Source organism: Daucus carota, chromosome 7 (genome assembly GCF_001625215.2).
Source record: "Daucus carota subsp. sativus chromosome 7, DH1 v3.0, whole genome shotgun sequence".
NCBI classification, from domain to species: domain Eukaryota; kingdom Viridiplantae; phylum Streptophyta; class Magnoliopsida; order Apiales; family Apiaceae; genus Daucus; species Daucus carota.
Window position 1 is genome coordinate 26,001,185 of NC_030387.2, and position 23,092 is coordinate 26,024,276.

General features: G+C 33.9%; 3 protein-coding genes across 7 annotated transcripts; 1 reads left to right on the top strand and 2 right to left on the bottom strand.

Annotated features, from left to right (window-relative positions):
* Positions 1-263: 263 nt before the first annotated feature.
* Positions 264-3,598, top strand: LOC108196411 (cell division cycle 20.1, cofactor of APC complex). Its single transcript, XM_017363679.2, has 5 exons — positions 264-665; positions 1,511-1,774; positions 1,881-2,150; positions 2,542-3,120; positions 3,252-3,598. Exons 1-5 carry the CDS (start codon positions 564-566, stop codon positions 3,387-3,389), a joined length of 1,353 nt encoding a protein of 450 aa, XP_017219168.1. The 5' UTR covers positions 264-563; the 3' UTR covers positions 3,390-3,598.
* A 685-nt stretch (positions 3,599-4,283) lies between these two features.
* On the bottom strand, positions 4,284-7,780 carry LOC108196412 (growth-regulating factor 4). Its single transcript, XM_017363680.2, has 5 exons — positions 7,576-7,780; positions 7,246-7,473; positions 5,910-6,282; positions 4,747-5,171; positions 4,284-4,638 (listed from the first exon to the last, which is right to left on the bottom strand). Exons 2-5 carry the CDS (start codon positions 7,460-7,462, stop codon positions 4,628-4,630), a joined length of 1,026 nt encoding a protein of 341 aa, XP_017219169.1. The 5' UTR covers positions 7,463-7,473; positions 7,576-7,780; the 3' UTR covers positions 4,284-4,627.
* A 1,693-nt stretch (positions 7,781-9,473) lies between these two features.
* On the bottom strand, positions 9,474-18,658 carry LOC108196132 (cyclin-dependent kinase F-4). Of its 5 annotated transcripts, XM_064081070.1 has the most exons (20): positions 18,429-18,609; positions 17,635-17,692; positions 16,070-16,312; positions 15,939-15,987; positions 15,235-15,836; positions 15,064-15,142; positions 14,874-14,942; positions 14,709-14,798; positions 14,490-14,628; positions 13,912-14,014; positions 13,775-13,827; positions 13,612-13,678; positions 11,963-12,071; positions 11,791-11,856; positions 11,597-11,665; positions 11,417-11,477; positions 11,221-11,337; positions 11,022-11,053; positions 10,844-10,925; positions 9,474-9,908 (listed from the first exon to the last, which is right to left on the bottom strand). In XM_064081070.1, the coding sequence occupies exons 5-20, from the start codon at positions 15,240-15,242 to the stop codon at positions 9,700-9,702; spliced, it is 1,353 nt and encodes a 450-aa protein (XP_063937140.1). In that variant the 5' UTR covers positions 15,243-15,836; positions 15,939-15,987; positions 16,070-16,312; positions 17,635-17,692; positions 18,429-18,609; the 3' UTR covers positions 9,474-9,699. The 5 variants fall into 5 exon arrangements, with proteins under 5 accessions (XP_063937140.1, XP_017218748.1, XP_017218749.1 ...); XM_017363259.2 differs by lacking the exon at positions 17,635-17,692 and having other exon boundaries at positions 18,429-18,658; XM_017363260.2 differs by lacking the exon at positions 17,635-17,692 and having other exon boundaries at positions 15,939-16,001.
* Positions 18,659-23,092: the final 4,434 nt, after the last annotated feature.

Genomic DNA, 23,092 nt, shown 5'->3' on the forward strand with positions numbered 1-23,092 from the left:
TCACAAATTAATTGCATTAAATGAGCATAATATGTGGTGTGAGATTGATCTAAGAAATATAAATAAGAGATATGTGGAGTAGAATTGACTTAGGAAATATGATTTTGCATGAAAAGTTGAATTGGACAAGTAATTTGAAAAAAAAAATTTCTTGAAAGTGGACATGTAAATTGAAATGAAGGGAGTATTAATCATGAAAAAAGAAGAAAATAAGAGAATTTTTTTAAAAACCGTTTTGGCAGATAGAATACACGGTGTTGGAAATTGGAATTGCGCTATTTGATCATTTCTGAGAAAACTAATAGTCATATAAATAGCCGTTGAAGATCCAGAGAGAGTCCGAGTGAAGCGTAAAACCCACTTTCACTTTGCCTCTTCTCTCTCAAAATCACCCCCATATATACTTTAATCACTTCTCTCCCTGAAAAAGGAAGAAACCAAGAATAAAGATCAAGAAAATTCTTATCACATTCAAGACCCATTTCAATTCTCTCTCGATCGCTCTCTCTCTCTCTCTCTCTCTCTCTCTCTCTCTCTCTGTCTGTCTCTCTCACTTGTTCTCTATGCCCACTAATTTTAATTTGATGGATGCAGGACGATACAGATCATCGCTTCGATCTCCTCTGTCTGATCAAATGCCCCTCAGGAAAAAACCTCGTCGTGATGTATGTACACCTCTCTCTCTCTGTGTGTGTGTGTGTGTGTTGCATGTGAAAGTATTGAAATTCAATGGATTGTCGTTGGCTAGTTTCTTGGTGAGTTTCTTGATGAAAATTTGTGGCCTGTGATGTTGAATTTAAAGAAAGAATTTGTATATTTTTCATGTTTGTATGTTCAATTTGTTTATTTAGTTAATTGCTCTGCTAGAGTGTACTTATAATAGTTGTTTTATATGATTATTTTGTTGGAGCAAACCGAATTGTGAACCTCGATATATTAAGTTTGTATGTTCAAGTGGTACATTTAGGCTCGATTATATGATTATATGGATATGTGTAAAAAATATCTGTAGATGATGACATGTCTTCCCTGGAATTTCGGGTAAACATACAATGAAGGTGCTAGATTCTTATTGCAATGAAGCCACTGCGTCAGTTAAGACACCTGTTTTGTCAATTTATAATGACACAGTTCCAGAGGAATATTAAAAAAGGCAGCATGAAAATATCAAAATGAGTGAGGTGGCACATTAGGTGGATGAGAAAGAGAGAAATAGAGATAGGAAGTGTCGAGATTTTATTTGTTAAACTCTCCCCGGGAATTTGGGAGTTTAGGTTACTATAAACCCCTCAATTATCAATTCCATCTATCTCTCTTGTTTCTTCTCATCTCAAGCTTCGTTTGTTAATTTTTCTGGTGTTTATTGTTGGGAGGTCTGAGTTCATAACACTCCCCTCGTGTCATGCATAAAAGTGATTTTGGTTAAGCTGCTGTGTAACATTGTTTTAGTTCTTTTGCCAACGTTTTATGTCCATAGGCTTACATTTCTTCTGTGGTCTGGAAATTGCAGCTGGACAGATTTATCCCGAATCGGTCAGCAATGGACTTTGACTTTGCGCACTTTATGCTTACAGGGGGAAAGGTAGAGAAGGAATGTGCTGCTCAGTGTTCTCCCTCCAAATGCGCCTACAGGAAGCATCTTGCGGAAATTTTCAATATCAATCGGTCAAGGATCCTTTCTTTTAAGGACAAGGACTCCCCTTCAAAAGATGTTTTCCAAGAATCTTTCTCACCTGCACAGACTCCTGCTAAACGACGGAGACACATTCCCACTGTGAGTCTGCAATCTTTTCCCTTTGAAATTATATAGCCGTTACCCTTAATTTCTTTCTGTTGCATGCTAGTCACTCAGTATTTTATGCTTTACTCATTTTTAACAGTCTGCAGAAAAAACGTTGGATGCCCCTGATCTACTTGACGATTTCTATCTGAATTTGCTGGACTGGGGTAGTGGCAACTTTCTGGCTATTGCCCTTGGGAATTTAGTGTATCTGTGGAATGCCATGAATGGTGATGCGTCTGTACTTGTTGCGGTTGAAGATGATGTAGGGCCTGTGACTAGTGTCAGATGGGCGCCAGATGGAAGACACCTTGCTGTCGGCTTTACTAATTCCCATGTCCAGATATGGGACTCCTCAACCAGTAAATTAGTAAGCATTTCTTTCGTTCTATAATTTTATTTACTTGGAGTTTCAGCTGCATTATATAAGTAGATAAAGCATGTTGTATTAATTTTCTATTACCATGACCAAAAAGCTGTATTTGTTTGGAAAGATATAATCCATTTGACTCATTTGATCTTTATCTAGTTATTCAAAGTATCATATGGACTATTCTCTATCACTTCATATATATTATTAGCTTAGTCACATGGAAATGGACCAAAAATCTATTGAAATTTAGTCCCTATGATAATTCATGAGTAATTGTATTTAAAGAATAGGCCTGTAGTTCGAGAATTATGAATCTTTGTGATACAAGCATAGCATATATATGCCCTTGCAATTTCCCCTGCTCACATGTTTTATTTCCTCTGAATAGGTGAGAACTCTGAAAGGTCACAGATTAAGGGTGGGATCACTTGATTGGAATAACAGCATTTTGACCACTGGGGGAATGGACTGCTTGATCATTAATAATGACTTGAGGATAAGATCCCATGGCATTAATGTGTATGAAGGACATAGTCAGGAAGTTTGTGGATTGAAATGGTCCGTCTCAGGAAAGGAATTAGCGAGTGGGGGAAATGACAATCTTATTCACATCTGGAACATGTCAATGGCCTCTACAAATTCTGCCACCCAATGGCGTCATCGCATGGAAGAACACACTTCAGCTGTAAAAGCTCTTGCCTGGTGCCCCTTCCAAAGTAACTTGCTCGCTTCTGGGGGTGGTGTAGGAGATCAAAGCATCAAATTTTGGAACAGTAACACTGGAGCGTGCTTAAATTCAGTTAACACAGGTTCACAGGTCTGTTGTCTGCTTTGGAACAGACACGAGCATGAACTTTTGAGCTCCCATGGCTTCAATGATAACCAACTCATACTGTGGAAGTACCCTTCCATGCTTAAGTTATCAGAGCTTTACGGACATACAAAAAGAGTTCTTTATATGACTCAGGTACATACTTGCTCTTGCAGACGCAAGCCACACTATACTTTCTAATATTGTAATTTTGTAATTACCTTTAAGTTATGATTCTGATCAGTAACTAACTTCTAACTAATTAAACTGTACATGTTTTATGTTAGAGTCCGGATGGGTATACCGTTGCGTCTGGGGCGCCTGATGAGACATTAAGATTATGGAAAGTTTTTGGGGACCCTGGAAAGGTTAAACCTGCAGCCAAGATGACAGAGCCGTTTCCTAATGTTGCACGTATCAGATGAGTGTTGATACCTACAGCCTACAGGGATGATTTGAGTCCTACTCGTCGGACCTGTTATTGATTCTACAGTTGAGCAATATATTTTTCGTTGCTCTTATACATGTTTTTCCGGGTACTGTTGAATGTGGAGTTTTACACTGTACAGAATAAATTTGAAGGCCTATACTTTTCTTTTAAAGAAAAATCAGTATATAATACTTTCATGACGAATTGAAGATGGGAGGTTATTTCTACTATCCTAGGAAGGGGGCTACACAATGCCAATAACCCCTCCCCCCACAATGCACAGTATCAAATATGTATCCCAATTTGATAGCACAGATGTCGTTAGCTAAGCTGATTAATATGCTATGTTATAATTGCACAAGTTAGAGGTTCACCAACCCTTTCCCGAGCCTTTTTAGCATAAATCTTTAAACCTTTTTCTGCTCTAGCTGATTTCGTTTGTTCTTATGAATATATTCCAATTTCATGCGAAGTTTCATGTACTTTGCTGTATGTTTGTAGCCATCTCTTTGTCTAGACACAAGTTTTATTTACTGGCACAAATTCAGGGTCAATTCGAATGAAGAACTTTTTCTTTGCCCCTGGAAGCCCTGAAATGGCTAAACCTGCATTCTGTATGAAGACAATAATATGAAATGGCCACCAAGAAGTATGATTGTCACTACAGTAGATAGATAGTTGAGCAATGTATTTTTAGCTGTTGTGATACATTTTCAACAGGGGATTGTACAGTATAAAACTATAAACTGAAGATGGTCCAGGGTACACACCATTCTTTTCAGAAGGAAAAAAATAATTCAATATTCATTTTTCATGAGTGGTTATGCACTTATGCTATACATTTTTCATGCTTGAGGCCTGCTTAAAAAGTCTTACAAAAAACAACAGATGAACATTTTCTGACCAGGGTAAATTCCATAAAACCCGATGCACGGGGCTCATTTCTGTACTACACCTTATTTGCCAGATCTAAAAAGTATGGAAGTCGATGTAAATAAAGTTGCGGAATCATACATCTGGTACAAAATACATTATTGTGTAATTCGAGTAACAATTGGTGTAATGAGCAACTTGATTTAACTTGAGTCATTCAAATGCACCAAAACGAGAAATGAACTCAATTTCCGAAAAAGAACAAACAAGCCATACTATTCTGGTGTTCACCAAGATCATCTCGAAAGTACAACCACTAAACTGCATTTCAGACAGCTGTGTTACCCTTCTCACCAGCCTTTATAGTGCATCTGCACAAACAGAAGACAAACATTAGAAGATCATTTATACTTGGATAACAGTTTGTATGCCGCGAAGGAGTATGGCTAAAAAGAAAATTATCTGCATTAGTAACTCACCATCTGGGGTGCAAACACTTGGTGAAAGATATTCAGAGGAACCCATTGGAATGGAGATTGATAGTTGAGTGGTCGAGAACGAGTTCTTATTACATCCATCATCATCATTAAAAAATGGACGCTTAGAATTCGGCTCTTGTTTCAGAGTTCCAAGTGAGTCTACATTGTTGCCAAAGAAGCAATATTGCTGCTGCTGTTTTGACATTGCAGCACCAAGCTCATTAGCTTGGGGCAAGTGCAACTGTGTAGAGTCCCCTTGCAAATAAGAATCATTTCTTGGTTTTAACAAGGGGTTAGAGTGAACTTGGGGTGGCATCAGTCTCCATGTGTTCTCATTACTGTCCATCCCAAGACCTTTTGCACTATTTGAAGCTTCTGACAAGAAATTGTACTCATCTGCATTAGGGGTCACCCCCTGAAGATACCTGCACATTTTGTTGTGAGACAAAACTGATATTAAACTAAGTAGTTTCTTGAGTATTCAGATTAGTATTATAGACAGGTGGTTTAATTTGTCCTTCACTTTATCTTGCCAGTCAGCACTATGAATGTGACTCTCTTAAGCCAAACAATAGAACTAGACACCTAAGCTAGATCCCCGTGAAAAGGGAAACCATGATAAACTTAATAAACGTTAGCACTACTTATCTGCATATTGTCCCCAACCAGTTTTACTAGTTAACTTCCCAAATCATTTCGTACTTTTGACTAGTCTAACAAAAAACAATTAGCAAAGAAAACAGCAACACAACAGACTCGAATAACCATCACCACTACAAGTATTTTCATATATATGGTTTAAAGATATATGTGTACAGACTCTAAACCCGCCTGTGTAGTCTATCATTCGCTGTGTTACCGTAAGTAGAGAAGCAAACATAGACATCATGCTCTCTCCCAGCATATATTAGGTTTTCTTTCCTGTGGGCTGGGGGTTGTATACAATCCTGGTTCTTGCTATATTTTAGCAGGCTACTTACAAGTGCCAAGCTTATTGAAATGCTACATGTGGCACAGTTAACTAATAACATGAATAAACAGGATGATACATCTATTTATAACAAGAGGTGCCAAATAATTCAATCATTTAAGAAATTATTCCAACAACTGCATGTAAAAATTTATGACTTGATACAATCTCTCAGCAAAAAGGACAAAGGTACCTGTACTCTTTATTATTATAACCATAAGTGGAAGGTTCCATCTGAAACTTTGATGTACCATAAGAAAGATTCTCTGTATTGGCAATTGGATACAAAGGCTGATTATAAGAGCTTCCACTGCCTCTACCCTGGAAGCTTCCCCCAGTAGTGCTCACACCACTTAACATTTGTGATGTTGCAGTCGACAAGGACTGAGAAGTAGATTGAGATTCCACAGGCTTTCTTGAACGGTTGCGGCCACGGTTCATGTGCCGCTCGCAGTATTTAGAGTCAGGATAGGCATCTTTAGCGCACCTCCACTTTTTACCATCTGTCCTTCGACATCTACCTGGCTCCGGATCAAATTTTTTCCCGTAATAGGAACAATAACCCACTGCATGTAAAAACCCAAAGTTTAGACGAAACTCATACAAAAGGTACATGAAAAATGATTTTAAAACTAAGAAATCCTAAATAAAACTAGATAAATTAATAATGCATCAGAAAAACCCTTGAACAACAATAAATTTTGATTGCTTATAATAATCTTCCTTTTTCTTCCATCAATTACAGATTCACCTGACATAAGGTTACCTTTCTTCTTTTACTGAATGTACATGAAGTTGACCATTTTAAATGTAATGATCATAATTTCATTGTTAAGCTATGATTGTACCAAAAATCTCTCACTCGTTCCAAATGATAAGCAAGTGGGTTAAACTTGGAGCAAAAATGCAATCTTGACTTGAGAAACTTCAAGTGACCAGATTTCTTACACAATTAAACAGATGCAGCAAACATATTCTGAATGATAAACAAACCATATGTGCTAAGCAATCTCTCACAAATCCATGTGTGTGTGTGTTAGACATGGACATAAACCATAACATTCCAATACCAAATCCTCACATAACACATCTAGTAAAACTCAACTTACTAATCACATGTCCAAAATTTCACAATAATAATCACTTGACCAAAAAGCTAGCAAAACAATCATCAAACACACATTAACCTCATCCAAAACAACAGCAAAAGTTTAAATTTCACAACATCAAATACATATACATAAATAACAAAAGAACACGTTTTTACACCAAACCCATGTAAATAACAACAAAACCTTCACAAAAGCAAACAATTTCACAACGCCAAATCCATACAAGAAAACCCCAAAAGAACACAATCTTACATGAAACCCAAGTAAATAACAACAAAACTCATTCCAAAAAACAAGAAAAGAAAACATTTTTACATGAAACCCAAGTAAATAACAACAAAACCCATCCCAAAAACCAAGAAAAGCATACATTTTTCCCAGATGAAAAGTCAAAAAACAGTCAGAAATGTGACTTACAGGCAGAGTGATGAAAGAACCTGGAAGGCAAAGCCTCCAAACTCATCCTAATAGGCGCCACAAGTTCAGGGGGCACAGACAAGCCAGCCATCAAATACTTATATATCAGAGCCTGATGCTCCAGCTCCTGCCACTGCACCGCCGTGAAGGGCGGCCGGAACCCATCCACAGCCACCGTCACTGAAGCTGCTGCTGCTGTTGATAGGCCACTCATCATACTCCCACACTCTGCAAGAAAGAAAGCAAATAGAGACAGATAGAGAGAAGTAAATGAATAAATGTATGTATATGTGTAAGTGTAAGTATAGGTTGGAGAGAGATGGGGGTTACCTTAGAGGGAACAGATCTAGGGTTTGTTGAAGACTACTTGAAAATGGGGAGCAGAGTTGAGTTGAGGATAAGAATGAGGTTGAGCTTGTATTAACTGCTTTCCTCTTTTAACTACACATACACATAGTAGGATTAGTGTGTGTGTGTGTGATTAGTGTGTGATTTTGTTAAGCTGCAGTTTAATGTAGTACTAGTGAGAGAGATGATGTGCTGGGAGGGAATTTGATTTCAGATTAACGTGCGAGACAACCTTGTACCTGAAATCCAAATACTAATTTTCAACTATTATATGATAGTTTTTGATTTTATATATTCAGTAAAAACGTTTGGATGCTCTTATTTATAAAAATGAAAAGGATTGTTCACAATTATAATTAAAAAATACTTTTCGATGATGATGGAAAAATTTAAGGATGATCATTTATTTTGAGAATGGATTCAATATCAACGACACAAATATTTAGGGGGTATTTAACTGTGATTTGATAAATTTTATGTAGTTTATGAATTTTGATGGAGTGTATGTGATTTGTTTATACGAATCCTGGATAAAATGTTCCAAAATTGATGAGAGTCTTTAAGATTAAAGTATAATGATTCAAAATCTCATAGATTTTGATGATATTTCAAATATCTTAAAATATACTTAATAATTTCACAAAATTTTTTAAAAACTTATCAATATTTGAATAACATCAGATTTTAGTAGATTTAAAGTAATTCTAATGGAATAATATCATTTTTTTAAGTATAATTTAAAATCTTGATTGAATAACACCAGATTTTACAGTATAATTTAAAATCCTAATTGAAATTTACTATATTTTTTAAAATTTGAGTTGAATACTCTAAGATTTCATAAATAAAAAACAATTCTTTAAGATAAATTTTTGAACTAGATAAATTCGACTATATTAAATACATATATATAATATTTATATCATAAATACCTAAACAATATATAAATCATAAGAATAATACAGCAGTAGTAGTTAAAGTTAAAAATTAAAGATGGAGGAAGAAGTGAATAATGAGTTAATGATGAAGGGAAGGGGTGCTTAAAGAGGAAGCAAAGCATTTGTTGTATACAGCAGGTGAGGGTACATTACTACTTACATACAAGAAAGAGAGTGGGACTCTGTGTGTTTGTACGTTGCTTTTATATTTTGTGGACAGGGTGTTGTGTCCAGTCCTTCTCATTTTTACAGCTATTTCCCACATTTTGGACCATCCTTGCCTCTTTGTTTTCTTCTATCTATATCACTAAAATACTTGCATATATTCGTACATAGAGTAGTAATGTAATACTCAAAATATGGTGATTTATCATGTGTGGATTAATTCAAGGATCCATTTTTCCATGACATCCAACTAGATACATGCAAATAGAAAAATGCTCGGTATCTCAAAATTATTCAGATTTGGTACAAGGACACGTAACATTACTAAGGGTATATTGTATTCGGCCCAGAAATTTAGTAAATACAGGAGATCTACCAAGGGTATGCTCTGTTCGCCCCAGAAATTTTCGACAAATTTTACCGTTTACTTGACAACCTATTTCTCAGTCAGCCAGATCAACAATCCAACCATTACTGCAAGGAGTTTTTGGTTCTGGTACAAAATTTACTTGAAAAGAATTTGGTTTTAAACAAGTCTTCTTTGTGTTGGTAAGAGAAGCAGAATTTTTATTGTACTTCAATAACCCCAGCAACGAATGTGTACAAAACGATTCATAACACAGCAACTCCTTTGTATAGGGATGAATGCAATGACCATCACATAAAGAACACAGCACTCTGAACTTAACCATCTATATTCATGCAACATGAAGAATATATCGCTTAGCCGAAAGACATAAGATATATTAAAGGTTGAATTAAAAAGAACATGTAGAATATAGCAAGGAAGCTTCTATACCATTGCAATCATGGTTCATTTTATTTAATTTATTATTATTTTCATATCCCTGTCAGAGAAACTTAGAAATAAAAAAGAAAAAATATTTTCCCCAGTTGCACAGTTGAGTTCCGGAATCACAAATGTAGCATTGGAAATTACAGCAAACATAACGGCATAATAGTTCACCCATTAAGACCACTTTCATATACTCCATACTATTCCTCAGGCAACCTTTCTGGTGTACGTCCTGCCGGGATGAACCTCTTGAGGTCGTCCAAGAAACATGTCAGAGTGACCAGTCCATCCTCCAGCCCTCATAGGGGGAGGATGCATGGTTTGCCTTCCAGGCTGTTTGCTTGAACCAATTGTCATATTCGCCAACTTCTCAGCAGTATCAGCAAGTCCATGTACTTTTCCAGTGTGGATTTTTGCTGAAAAGGATGGAAAAGGTTTTTTGTTAGTTAGATGTGGTACTATAGACAGACCCCTACTCTGTTTAATGTGTCTAGTTTATTTAGATGTGCTGAATGAATACATGTACAGAAGAGAATATTTAAAAAATGTTTACAAAGTAAAAGAATTGGGAAAGTTCAATATTGTGAATCATGCTCAATAATTATTTCATGCACACTCAATTAACCATTGAGCACTGTTCAAGCTTTTAAATGTGTCAGTTCCATAACTCAAGTATTCAGTTCACGTCCATAAGACAGCAAGTAGCCAATAAAGCAACACAACAGAGGTAGGTACAACTTGCAAGGACAAACATAATTAAAAGAAGATATTGACCAATAAGGAGATAAAGTCACCATCTACAAATCACAGATGAGCCAGTTATAGCAGCGCTAAATCTTGAGGTAGTGGCCACGAGAAATTTACTATTGGCACAAGTCATTAAAAACAATCCAAAAAGAACAAAAATATAGTTGTGAACAAATACTACCGGCTCTATCCTTACAAGTACAGGAAAGCTTAAGGAAACATTTGGTTCATGGTTAACGGGAATCGGAACCTCAAACCCATGTGTTGTTTAGATTAGCAATTTTGTTTTATGGAATGGGAACCTCATTCCCACTTGATGGTTAAATCATTCCTTCCACGCCCCTAGGATACACATTCCCATACCCCTCATTCCCATTCCCATCTACCATCCAAACGACCCCTATTTATTAACTTAAAAGTTCAAGAGTAGCATATAATATTAAGCATGGCAATTCTGTAGTAGGCAAAGTACAAAGTTATAATCACCATCACTATGTTAAATAAAAGCATTAATTTTCAGAGTCTGAAGAAACAGAATGCTTAACGGTCGCATAATTTTACATAATTAAATGCCGAAGAAAGGATCGAAGGAGCAGAAACTAACTTGTACTATTCCTCACAGATGGTCTGTTTCTTGGTTGTTTCACAGCAGGATTTCTCAATATCTTGTCACTCTTGGTTGCATCCTGGAAATAGAAAAAAAAAAAATACTTAGCATAGGACAGAGAAACAATGGCAAAAATACAGTACCATATTTAATCTTAAGAGCATCACTCCATTACCTGTTGACTGATATCCAACTTCCGCTGCACTCCTGTACAAATTGGATGGACCAATTGCCAAAAATGCGTTAAGAAAATTTCTCAAGGAGATGTAAACTCAAGCACCAGGAACAAGGTAGTGAAAAGATGGTAATACTCGAGCACCAGAAACAGGCAGCTATACATAAGTCAACATGTATATTGCATGCAAAAACTGTACCTGGGTTTGAAATTGATTGAGCTTTTTGTGGAGAAAGAGCACCAGGAGGCTTCAAAGTTGTCGTGGGCCCAGAATACCTCTTCACACTTCTCGGCTCCAAAGATCCTCTAGTTCCAGCTGCAGCATTAATGCAAAGATATTAGGATATGACGCCCCAAGGTGGGGTGAGGGGGTGGGGGGAGAGCGAGAGACTAACCAGGAGGAGTCCTTATGGCGGCAGCTTTTGGACGAAGTGATGGAGGAACATAATAGCAACTCTTCAAATAGAGAAAGAAGAATGTTATTAACAGCATTCTAGATGACAATTTAATTCAAATATTTTAACATGAATGGAGAATTTGCATCTTCCTGCAGTTCACAAGAACAATGTTCTTACCTGGAAGAAAGGATGCTGAAGAACTTCCAAGGCTGTTGGCCTCTTGCAAGGATCCCAGGAACAAAGCATCTGATAATATTAAATAATTGCAAGAAAAAGAACAATTATCTAGTCAAACAAAATAGCACTTGAAGATCAACCGTTATGACATTAAGGTTAAAGAGAGACAGAGTATATAGCTGTTGAGTACTTACTGTAATAAGGTTAATTGCATCTTTGCTTGCAGATGGTATCAATGTAGAGAGGGGAACACCTCTGAGCTGCAGTATCAAATTAAGAGGACCAGAAACAGTTAAGAATTTTATCGTTGATCACAATTAATGCAAATATTAAACCGCTTTTAAAAAAGAAAACATGGGCTTTTACCTGCGGAAACTGATAGTTGATGGCATTTGCCAATTTAAGCCCTTCCGCCCATTTAATTTCCGTAGGGCTGCCTATTACACTGCAGATTTTGTAGATTTCATCTGTTTCACTGCAGAAAACGGGAAAGATCGCCCAATTAACTAAAAAACGAGTAAACAACACAAGCATTAACTATTGGAACACTGCAGCCTGCGCAGATAAGAAGATTGGAGGCAACAAAATCCACATGTAAATACCTAGGGTCTATTAGCTTAAGCTTAAAAGAAGTTACTTACAAGTGAAAAGTAATTTTTTTTATCAGTTTGGATAAATTAATTAAAAATTTATAACTTACCAGGTGTAAAAACTAGTATACAATAATAATATATAACATATTCTTATGGCCCTGCTTGGGAAAGCTTTTTTTTACCTGACTTCTAGCTTACAAGTCAAGATCAACTTATTTGTACTGTTTGTGTAATAAACTTATAAGTTAACTTCCTGACTTGTAAGTTGAAATCTCACTGACTTATTGATTTTTAAAATCTGACATCATAAAAATGTATATGATCACTTTAAAAGGTAGATTGTAATATTTCATTATATCACTAATTTTTGTACCTAATAGGTCAGAAATTATCAATAAATTTATCCACTCATAAATTAAAAGTACTTTTCACTATAAGTAACTTCTCACTCAGATGTAATGAGTAACTTCTTTAATCTAAGACAAATAGCCCCTATGATTTTCAACTTCTCCGATTCCCGACTTATTTATAACTCAGAAGTTAACTTATAAATTTATTACACAAACTGAACAAAGAAGTTGATTTGATTCCAACTTAAAGGCTGTTTGCCTAAGCTTAAATGTCTGAACAAAGAAGCTAATTTGATTCCGACTAATTTTTGACATTATCTGAAAAAGGTCTGTTTTGTACAGCAAGCCAGAAGCCGATTTAAAGTTAAAAATAGGCCAAAAACTAACTTAAAGCCAGAAATTAGTAGGATGTACTTTTTTGTACAACTTTTTTTATTTTTATGATTTTCAACTTTAACAATAAAACAAATAATCTAGCAAATTTATTTTTATTATTCTATTTTTAATAATTCATAAGTCGCCTATAATATACAATTACTCACAATTTAAACTGAGGACTTATCACATTAAGTTACTATAAGCCATAAGTCATTATTTTAAGCCTACCCAAAGAGGAACTTATAAGGGTGTGTCTGGGCTTTTAGAAGTAAACTTATATCTATTACACACACAGTACAAAGAAGCTGATTCCAACTAATTAGCACAAACAGTACAAAGAAGCTAATCCTGGATTATAAATGTTTGGCTGGGCTTAGTCAAACACCACTTTAATTGACTTATAAGTTATAAGTGTTTGGCAGGGCTTATTCAAACACCACCATAATTCTCTCCATATCTAACACATACAAACAACAAAGCCCAATATAAAAACCAAGATCATCTTATTATCAAAGACTGAATGAAAGTAGTTCATCAAAACAAGGTTTATCAACATATATCATATACCTACAGATTAATATTAGGAGTGGACCTAATAATGTAACTCCTCTAAAAATATCATTATCAAGCAGCATGCGATAATAAACAATGTAAAAGAGAACTTATAGGAGATGACAAGGAGATAAAGTGATACCTTGAACCCGGGAAAAGGGGGCGTAGAGTCAACAGTTCAGCCATGATAGCGCCCATTGCCCACATATCTGCACATTGCAAATTTTGTAATTACAGACATTAGACCGGAGCATAGAATTAGGCTTATTACTCAGATTTTTATTTTTTTCCAATATTATGCTCACCAACGGAAGAACCATATGTTGTTGCCTGAAGCAAGACTTCAGGTGCCCTATACCTGTCAAAAGCATATATCTTAGCCACCGTGAAAAGTAGAGCTGCTGGACTAAGGTGCATAGAAAGTTTCAGAAATATCACATACCATCGTGTAGACACATACTCCGTATATGGTGGCGAGGAATTGATCTCTCGAGCAAGACCAAAATCAGCAATTTTTATTATATGCTTTGACACTAATAAGTTTTCTGCCAACACACATTCAAAGAATTTATGACTAGTCCCAAAACACAATATCAGCATAGATAAGCTGCAATCAAAACTGCTGATATATACTTCTTACACTAACTTTCTATTACGCTACTCCTTGCACGAATATTGTGGGACGTTATTAGATACAGTTATGGCTACAGAGATCAGTTAACACATGTGTGTTTTTAGGTTTAATACAACTGTAACCGAGAACATTTTCAGGTTTATTCACTTTTCGTATCATCAACTATCTATTACTTAGATGCAACTATCTGTTACTTAGATGTCAGCGTTGAGTCCATATATCTTACATATCAAATGATTATCTTTTCTCTCGCACCCCGATAACCTATCAAGTTCCTCTGTTCCAGTCACTCTAAAAGCCTCTGGACTACATTTGGGTAAAGACATAATGAAATAACCACATCACTCAAATTCGGAGTTCAATTTTAAGAGCACTACAACACTCACCTGGTTTAAGATCACGATGAAAATATCCACGTTGCTGCATGTATGAAAGCCCTTGAAATACTTGGAAACACCAATTTCTTACTTCGGCTTCTGAGAATAGCTTTCCCCTGTCTTTCATAAGTTGGTATAGGTTGCATTCCTGTAAATGGAATAAACATTAATTTTGTTTTAATAGCAGCAGAAAACCTAGGTCAAAGCAAGTAAGTTAACACAACCTACCATGTATTCAAAGACAAAGTACAAGTTGTCATTCTCCCTAATAACTTCCTTCAGCTTTACAATATTAGCATGGTTCATTTTGCGCAAAGACTGCCAAAAAGATATTACAGTGTTACTTCGATTACAGAGGTAAACCGAGAGAAAGAAAGATCTTAAACAAGTTACCTTAACTTCTCTCAAATTTATACATTCTTCCCATGAGTAGTATTTCCTCTTCATTTTTTTTATTGCAACCTGATCCAACATAACCCATAAAATAGTAATAAATAACTTCTACAAGATTATCAATTTTAATGACTTTTAAAATGGATCTATTATACCCAATACGACCATATAAATAAAAAATAACACTTACGACTTCACCAGTCTGCTTGTTCAAAGCTCGCCAGACACTTCCAAAAGTTCCATTACCAACTTCCTTGATTAGCTTGTACCTGGATAGTGATATTTGGTATACACTTAATGCCTTAATAAAGAAGTATGAGAACATTAACAGAAAAAAAAATATCACAAAACACCAACTGACCTTTCCATTATTTCAACTTCAACGGTTTGTAACTCCTTATTTGGAAAAATGTATTGCAACTCCTTATTATTTATAGTCGAAAGAAGGGGACTTAACAATGCAGGGTATTTATCTCTAGTAGATGAATATAAAGAAACTACAAAGTAAAACTGACAGCCGGACTTCTGTAGCTGAATAAACTAATAATTTTGTCCTGGAACAGACATGAGCATAGAACCAGAACACTTTTGACAGAAAGGCATCAGAGCCCTATTCACAGTATTAAGCATGGCGAAGACTTATTAAGAGTGATCAAGAACAAAAACAGGAAAGAGTCTAGAACTGTAGAGCATCTTGACAGCAGTTGAAAGAATCCTATAGTCCCAGACAGTAGCTTGGAATCCTAGATTAGAACATAGACGCGGAAATCCTTCAGAGACTTTTAACAACAAACTCAATATATGCTCAATCTGATTCTGAAACTCCTCTCAACAATGCTTCATCACTGTAAGAGGTAACTTGAGAGAAAGGATAAGGAATTGCTAGATATAGATTCACCGCAACACGCTTCTCTAATAATTAACCAAGTCCACAAATTTAACTATGTACTTTTAACTTCAGCCCTGCAGTAACAAAAACAACATATACAATATCAGCTATAACTTCAGAATATGAAGAAACAGAAAGTCAGAAAGAGAAGAAACATTTGGGATTAGAGGAATAACCAGAAGACGTTTCTGACAGATCTTCAATGAACGTCTAATCAGCACAGCACTAATTGACAATAACTTCAGAATAATTAGCATGATGATAGAAGGAAATCGTGCTTTCTGAAGGGCATGGATATAAAACTTACTTGTAGATGTGAGCTAAAGATTTAACACCTATCTCAGGAAAAAATTGCATCACGGCTCCCGTACTTATCATATAAAAGTTGACCACTAAGTACAGTTAACAAGAACAAACTCTCCAAGGATAAGATAACGCAAATCAAGAACTTCTTGATATAAAAGAAACCGATTCTGGAAGCAGTCTGACCAGAGGCATATTTTTTCCATTTCTTGGAGAACAAATATTTCAAATAGAAATCTGGGCCAACCTGGAAGCGCAATTCAAATAATTAGACTACAAAGTTTAGTCTCAGAATTAGCTTTGACCGCACCACGTAAAAATTTAAGCCAACATACTTAATATCACTTTTTTGTGTTCTAAAAAGGGATTTATTCACCATAAATCTAAAAATGTAATGAAATATAGCAATAAAATTTCTTTTTAATGTATTTTGCAACTAGTGCATAATAAACATTAGAATGAACATCCCGATTAGAAAATGCTGACTAAAAAGATATATACGGTATAAATGCAATTCCCTAACGAGAGAGATCACAATTAATGAATCATAATATTCTCATATACTTGGTATGTTGTTCGTTTTGGAAGTTTATGTTGCTTAATTAAGTCCGTTTGATGTTTTAGAGGGGCATGAAAATTCGAAAAGATGCAAAAAACAATACTTCATTAAAAGGCGTTATAGGTAGGGTGTTATTCCTTGACTACTGTAGAGAAATTTAAAAGACCAAAATTGTCATGCAGCCCAAAGACACCGGTGTGTGTCAAGGAGTATTATATTACAGTTGTTCACGTTATGGGTTTGCGTGGTAATATAAACAGACCTATTGTTTCCTGTTCTAAGCATATCGAGAAGGCACTGTAAGAAAAAATAATCTAACAATCTTGTACACCTCAATCAATTAAGCTAAATTTAACTTAAGTTCTATTTTTAATTACCAGATTCTAAAGTCACGTTGCAAGCAGTGAAGACCTTTATAAACTCAATTTTTGAGACTTTACTTTCTTCCATAAGTTCATGCTAATCATCAATACTTTGATTTAAATGTGCCCTGGCTGTTTGTTTGATCGTAATTTTATAAATATCTATCTACCACAATATATTATTATATATTAATTATAAAAGTTGGTGGTCCAAAATATAAACTTTTACAAATAAACATATGTGCTATTAAAATTAGAAAATAAACATTTTCATAATCTTTAGAACTAGAGCAACCACCCCTCCCACATCCTCCTAAATCCATAGCTGCTCGCTACCCCTGTAATTATTTAATATAAACAAAAATAATCCAAATAAAACCTAATAATAAAAGGATGAAGATAGGCCAGTGACACGATAAGTCCAAGTATGCCCTTTTGACTATGTTGCTAAAATGGTATAGCAAAGAATCCACACAACAGTCATTTATGTAGTATATTTCATCAGCAAAGTTCTCAAACAATCAAACAAATGGATAACTACTTCAACTGTCATTTTAGATACAGAAACAGGTAACTGCACAGCTGCAATTTCTCTTTCCCCACTGCCACATATAAGCAAGTGAATAAATTTCATGCAAAGCCACCTGCCTCCCTTTATCTTGACAATCAAACAAGTCGATTCACCTCACATCCTTTGACTTAGGTACTGTGATTCCCCCCCCCCCCCCCCCCCCCAAAAAAAAAAAAAAAAAAACCAACAACTTCTTAGATTCACTTTCCATTTATATCCAAAAACCCTAGGCCAGCTAATGCATGATCACATAAAATGTCTATAATTAATGCATAGAACACAACAGAAAAGACAACAAAAGTAGCTATAGCACCACATAATGACAACAAACCTCACAATTGCATCTCCTAAATGATCATAAATATAACCTACCAACAAGCAAAAAGCATTTAACACAATAAACCATTTCTGATATAACATCACATAGAAGAGATTGTAGCATCACTTGTTAACAAATACGCAAATATGCCCAAACTTAAACAAATAATTACTCAACTATACAAACTAAATCTTCAAATTACAATATCAAACAGCCATAAACCCCAACAATTATCCACAACCATCACACATTCAACACAAAAAACTCGAAAAATCCAAACTTCATCCACCCCTGATCCCCAAAAACACAAAATTCAGCAAAAAGAATACAAATCAAATCAATCATACATAGAAACAAACACAACCACCAAAACCATTAATCAGACTTATATAATTGAATACATAAACAACAAACAAAGATCCAAATGACAGATCTCAACTAAATCGAATCAAACAACAAGAATTAATAGCAATTAATAACAATAATTTCAGATCCAGATTAAAAAATAACAAATATAGAAATGATTGATTCATAGATATGTGTATTATATACCTCCGGTTTACACGGCATAACCTAAAGTCGCCACGGGGAAGGCAACGGCAGACGACTCCAGAGCTCCCTCCCTCCCTCTCTCTCTCTCTCAATCTCGCTGTCTCTCTCTCTCTAAAAGTCTGTATGTATGATTATGTGTATCTATCTTCTTCGGAGACAAAACACGGCACAAGACCACCTCGGAGGCCTCGTCTGTCTTGTACCATTTATATATACAAGGTGGTATGCTTGGTAAAAAAGTTTTCTAATTTATTATGATATCTTTAATTGTATTATTATCAAATAATATCTGCCTGGCCAGGGATATCTTTAATTAACATGATTGCTAAATGCAAATCAAAATTGCTCAATGCAAATCACGGTGTTTACGTTATTGCCCTTCTTATGTTTTTGTGCAAATAATGTGTGAAGCGCAAACTTAATTTTACCTGTAGTTATTCAACACAGAGTCCTAATATTTTGTGTAACATTTAATGGTTTGCACAGCTCTCTACTTGTATTCTCAGTAGTATGTTAGAACTTCTTTTCACAACTTATTTTAATTTCATTATACGTGAAAAGTAAAATATCTTTATTTTAAAAAGAATCATCATATTTATTATGATTTTTATTGATCTAAAACAGCTCCATCAACTTATTTGATCTTTATTTTTTATTTACAAATTTCATTATACTAAAAATATAGTATCATTATAATAAAAATTATATTCGTTCGGTTTAAAATTGTAATTTCAATATTCACAATATTTATCTACAAGAAATAACATGTTAAATAATAATATATATTTTTTATTTTTCTAGATTTTAACTTGAACTTTTTAATTTATGTTGTTTCGATTTGAAGATATTTATTTTTAAACAATAACATAATAAATAATAATATATACTATTATGTGATCTTAAATATTGGTTTATCATATTATCTTAAAATATAATTTATAAATATTCCCTCTACTAATTTATTTTTTATTTCAATACTAAAGATATTTAAAATAATATATATATATATATATATCTAAATTTTTCTTTATAATTTTTGTTAATTCAATACCTAAAAATATTTATTTTTACAATATAATATATATATATATATATATATGTGTGTGTGTATGTATATATATATTATTAATTTAAAAGGTTCGTCTCACATAAAAATAAATATTTTTATATAATATGATAAATTAATATTTTCGTAATTATGAAATATATTTGACTTGATTGTGTGTATTTGAGCATTAATAATATATGTTTTTTATTCACAAGTGCTTCATGTTTTCATCATCACGAAAATATTAATTTATCATATTATCTAAAAAAAATATTATTGTGTGAGGCGAACCTTTTAAATTAATAATATAAATCATTTGTGTAATTTTCTAAATTTGCTAATATATATATTATTTGTTTTGTGATCTGTTATGGTAAGTATATTGAAAAATAGATTTTGTCCTCTGCGTGTCCATACGCACATACTAAGTGCGGAAATTGTTGAATTTAGATCATTTTGATTGGTGTATATATAACCGGTCCACTATTATTAAAAAGTAGGAAGCAATCAAAATATCTAAACACAAAAAAAAATTGCATTTGCATATGGTCATGGCATACGACAGGAAAATCGTAAAAAATATTATTAATTTAAGGCAGATTTATTGGAATTAATTAGCTAATTTTTATCTTAAAATAAATCATATATTAAAAAACATCTTTTGAATATTTCTTTTTATATTGTTTTAAGAAAATAGGTTAAATATTATTCAATATTTGTTTAATAAAATTCTAACATATTATATTTATAATTTGATAATTACAAATAAAATTAATATTTTATGTTAGTGCGTGGTATATAATGATAATTAGTTAATGATATATTATGAATATAAATGTAAATGGTTTAACGTTAATGCGCTGAGTCGTCATACATAGGTATGCATCTCGAACTTTGAGCCGGTATAAGAATTCAGCATTACATCTTGCGCACAGTCAAAGAAGCATTTATTAGAAGTTTATCCATTTAATGTATCAGAGGGCATTCATGTAATATACTTGTGTGCACAAAGCAAAAATGATTTGCATTTAGCAACACCCTTAATTAATAATTTGAATTAATTAGAGGATGTCATTATCTGAAAAAATTTAAATTTTTGACTATTCAATTATAAAAACAAAATCGATCAAACACTTCAATAAAATAGATCTAATATTTATATCAACAATAATTTCACGAAATAAATTACATCAAATTGATTAAAGACTTTTAACTAATATACACACTTATATAAATTCACATGAGATACACATTTTCAATTGCCACTGACGAAAAACAATTTCGAATTTTCTGAATATCTTTAATCTTTTTCTCATCATCCTCAAATGCTACCTCTAAGATTTTTAAACAAAGAATATATATATATATATATATATATATATATATATATATATATATATATATATATATATAGGGTCCTGTTCCCTGACAACTGTGTGTCAGGGAACAGTTATCCAACACATTACTCCCCAGCCGTTGGATCGTTTATCCAACGGCTGGGGCAAAAGAAAAAATTTTTAGCGTTCCGCGGTTTTTTTCCGCGGAAGGGGTGTTTTCAACAGACGATCCGCGTCTTTTTTCCGCGGATCAGCGGGAGTTTTTTAAACGATCCGCGGTAAATATCCGCGGAACTATCAGACGAAAAACTAACGAAAAAAACCAAAATTTTCATTGAGGCATTTTTACAAACACTTTGCAGTCAATCATATAAACGAACTAAAACACATAATATACATTACATGTAACAAACCTAAACCAATTACCAATCCATTACACATCCAATCCAACCCAAACTCCACAAATCATTCGTTAAAATTAAACAATCAAGCATGAAATCACAGGGATACTAACACACTTAAACATAAACATGAAATCGCAGTTGAATGATAAACACTTAAACACCCATAAACTCGTACCTATATGTTGTGATTCGGTTGAATAATATGATTTGGGGCAAGAGATAATCGTAGGGATTGTTGATCAAATCAGCTGTGTTTGAATGAGTTTGAAAGAGGTGTGTGTGTCTATCTGATATACGAGTGAGTTTGAGCGGTTTTGTTTTTTTGAAACACGTCTGATAGTTCCGCGGATATTTACCGTGGATCGCTTAAAAAACTCCCCCTGATCCGCGGAAAAAAGACGCGGATCGTCTGTTGAAAACACCCCTTCCGCGGAAAAAAACGCGGAACGCTAAAATTTTTTTCTTTTACCCCAGCCGTTGGATCAACGATCCAACGGCTGGGGAGTAATGTGTTGGATAACTGTTCCCTGACACACAGTTGTCAGGGAACAGGACCCATATATATATATATATTAAAACGATTGATAAACTCTGCAATACATATGTGATTTATCAAGAATTTAAGAAGAATTAGGATGGCCAGTGTACTTAAATACGTGAACAATATTAAATATTACATATAAAAAAATTCATCAATTATATGCAATGATGATGGCCATGATATTAACGAGGAAAACATATATTAGTTCAGAAAATGGGTACAATTCAAATTCAAATACCGCTGAAGATTATATGTTGCATCTAATTGAGCTTTTAATAATTTTAAATTTAATGATGTCTCGGATCATGACACTTTTTCTTAAAGAATGAACTTATATTATGTTGCTCAAAAACCTTAACTTGTCATAGGGTTTGTGTAATAATTCATGCATCATCATCATCATCATCATCATCATTTATGGTAGATGTATCATCTTAAAAATTCATATAAGTCAAAATGTCACAGTATCGAGAATTATAAAATTTTCAAATGAATAAAGTTGGCCATTAAACTTGAATGAGGTAGTTACTGTTGGCATCGTGAGGTCACGTCAAATTATATGAATTAATTCTGACTCTTATCATGATTAATATATTTTAATGCTTTCTCCTACTCGAAAGACTATTTTTTGGATCGAGAGCGATTACGGGAGCCCAATCGAGAAACAAATGTGTCTTTCATGTCCTTAATTAATTATGAAAATATTGGGGAGGTTGCATAAAGTTAATTAAATCAGTATCCCACCAACTTGAACCGTGACAACACAGTAAATGGACAATTTATCTAAAAAAATTTAAGATGTTAGAGAAATAATTTTTAACAGATGATCATTATATTCTAATAATACTGAACTTTAAAGATGAAATTATATATAAAAATATTGTTTATGAAAACATATTTAGCATATTACCTTCCGTCTAAGCAAATGCAAAGTTATTAAATTATGCATCATACTCTAGTGCAACCTCTTATTGTAACTTTCAACATCCAATCAAAATTATTTACCGGATAAGGGTATCACATGTTGTCTTCTTTGATTGCTAACTATCACTAATTATATAACATACTAATATAATGTTATTTTTAACCATATAAGACTGATTTGTAAATAATTATTTAACAAAAGATGTGATACAATTTAGATAGAGAAATGACATGTTTCTATTTTACCGAGTTATCAGGTATTTATATATTTGAACATGAGTTGAACCAACACTCATACAATAAATATAAGATATGGCGGGTTGAAAAACTATAACTACATACAAACTCCTCCCATCCAAGATAGAGGCCATAATTGTTAGCTTGTATACCATTCAAGATAGAGGCCATAA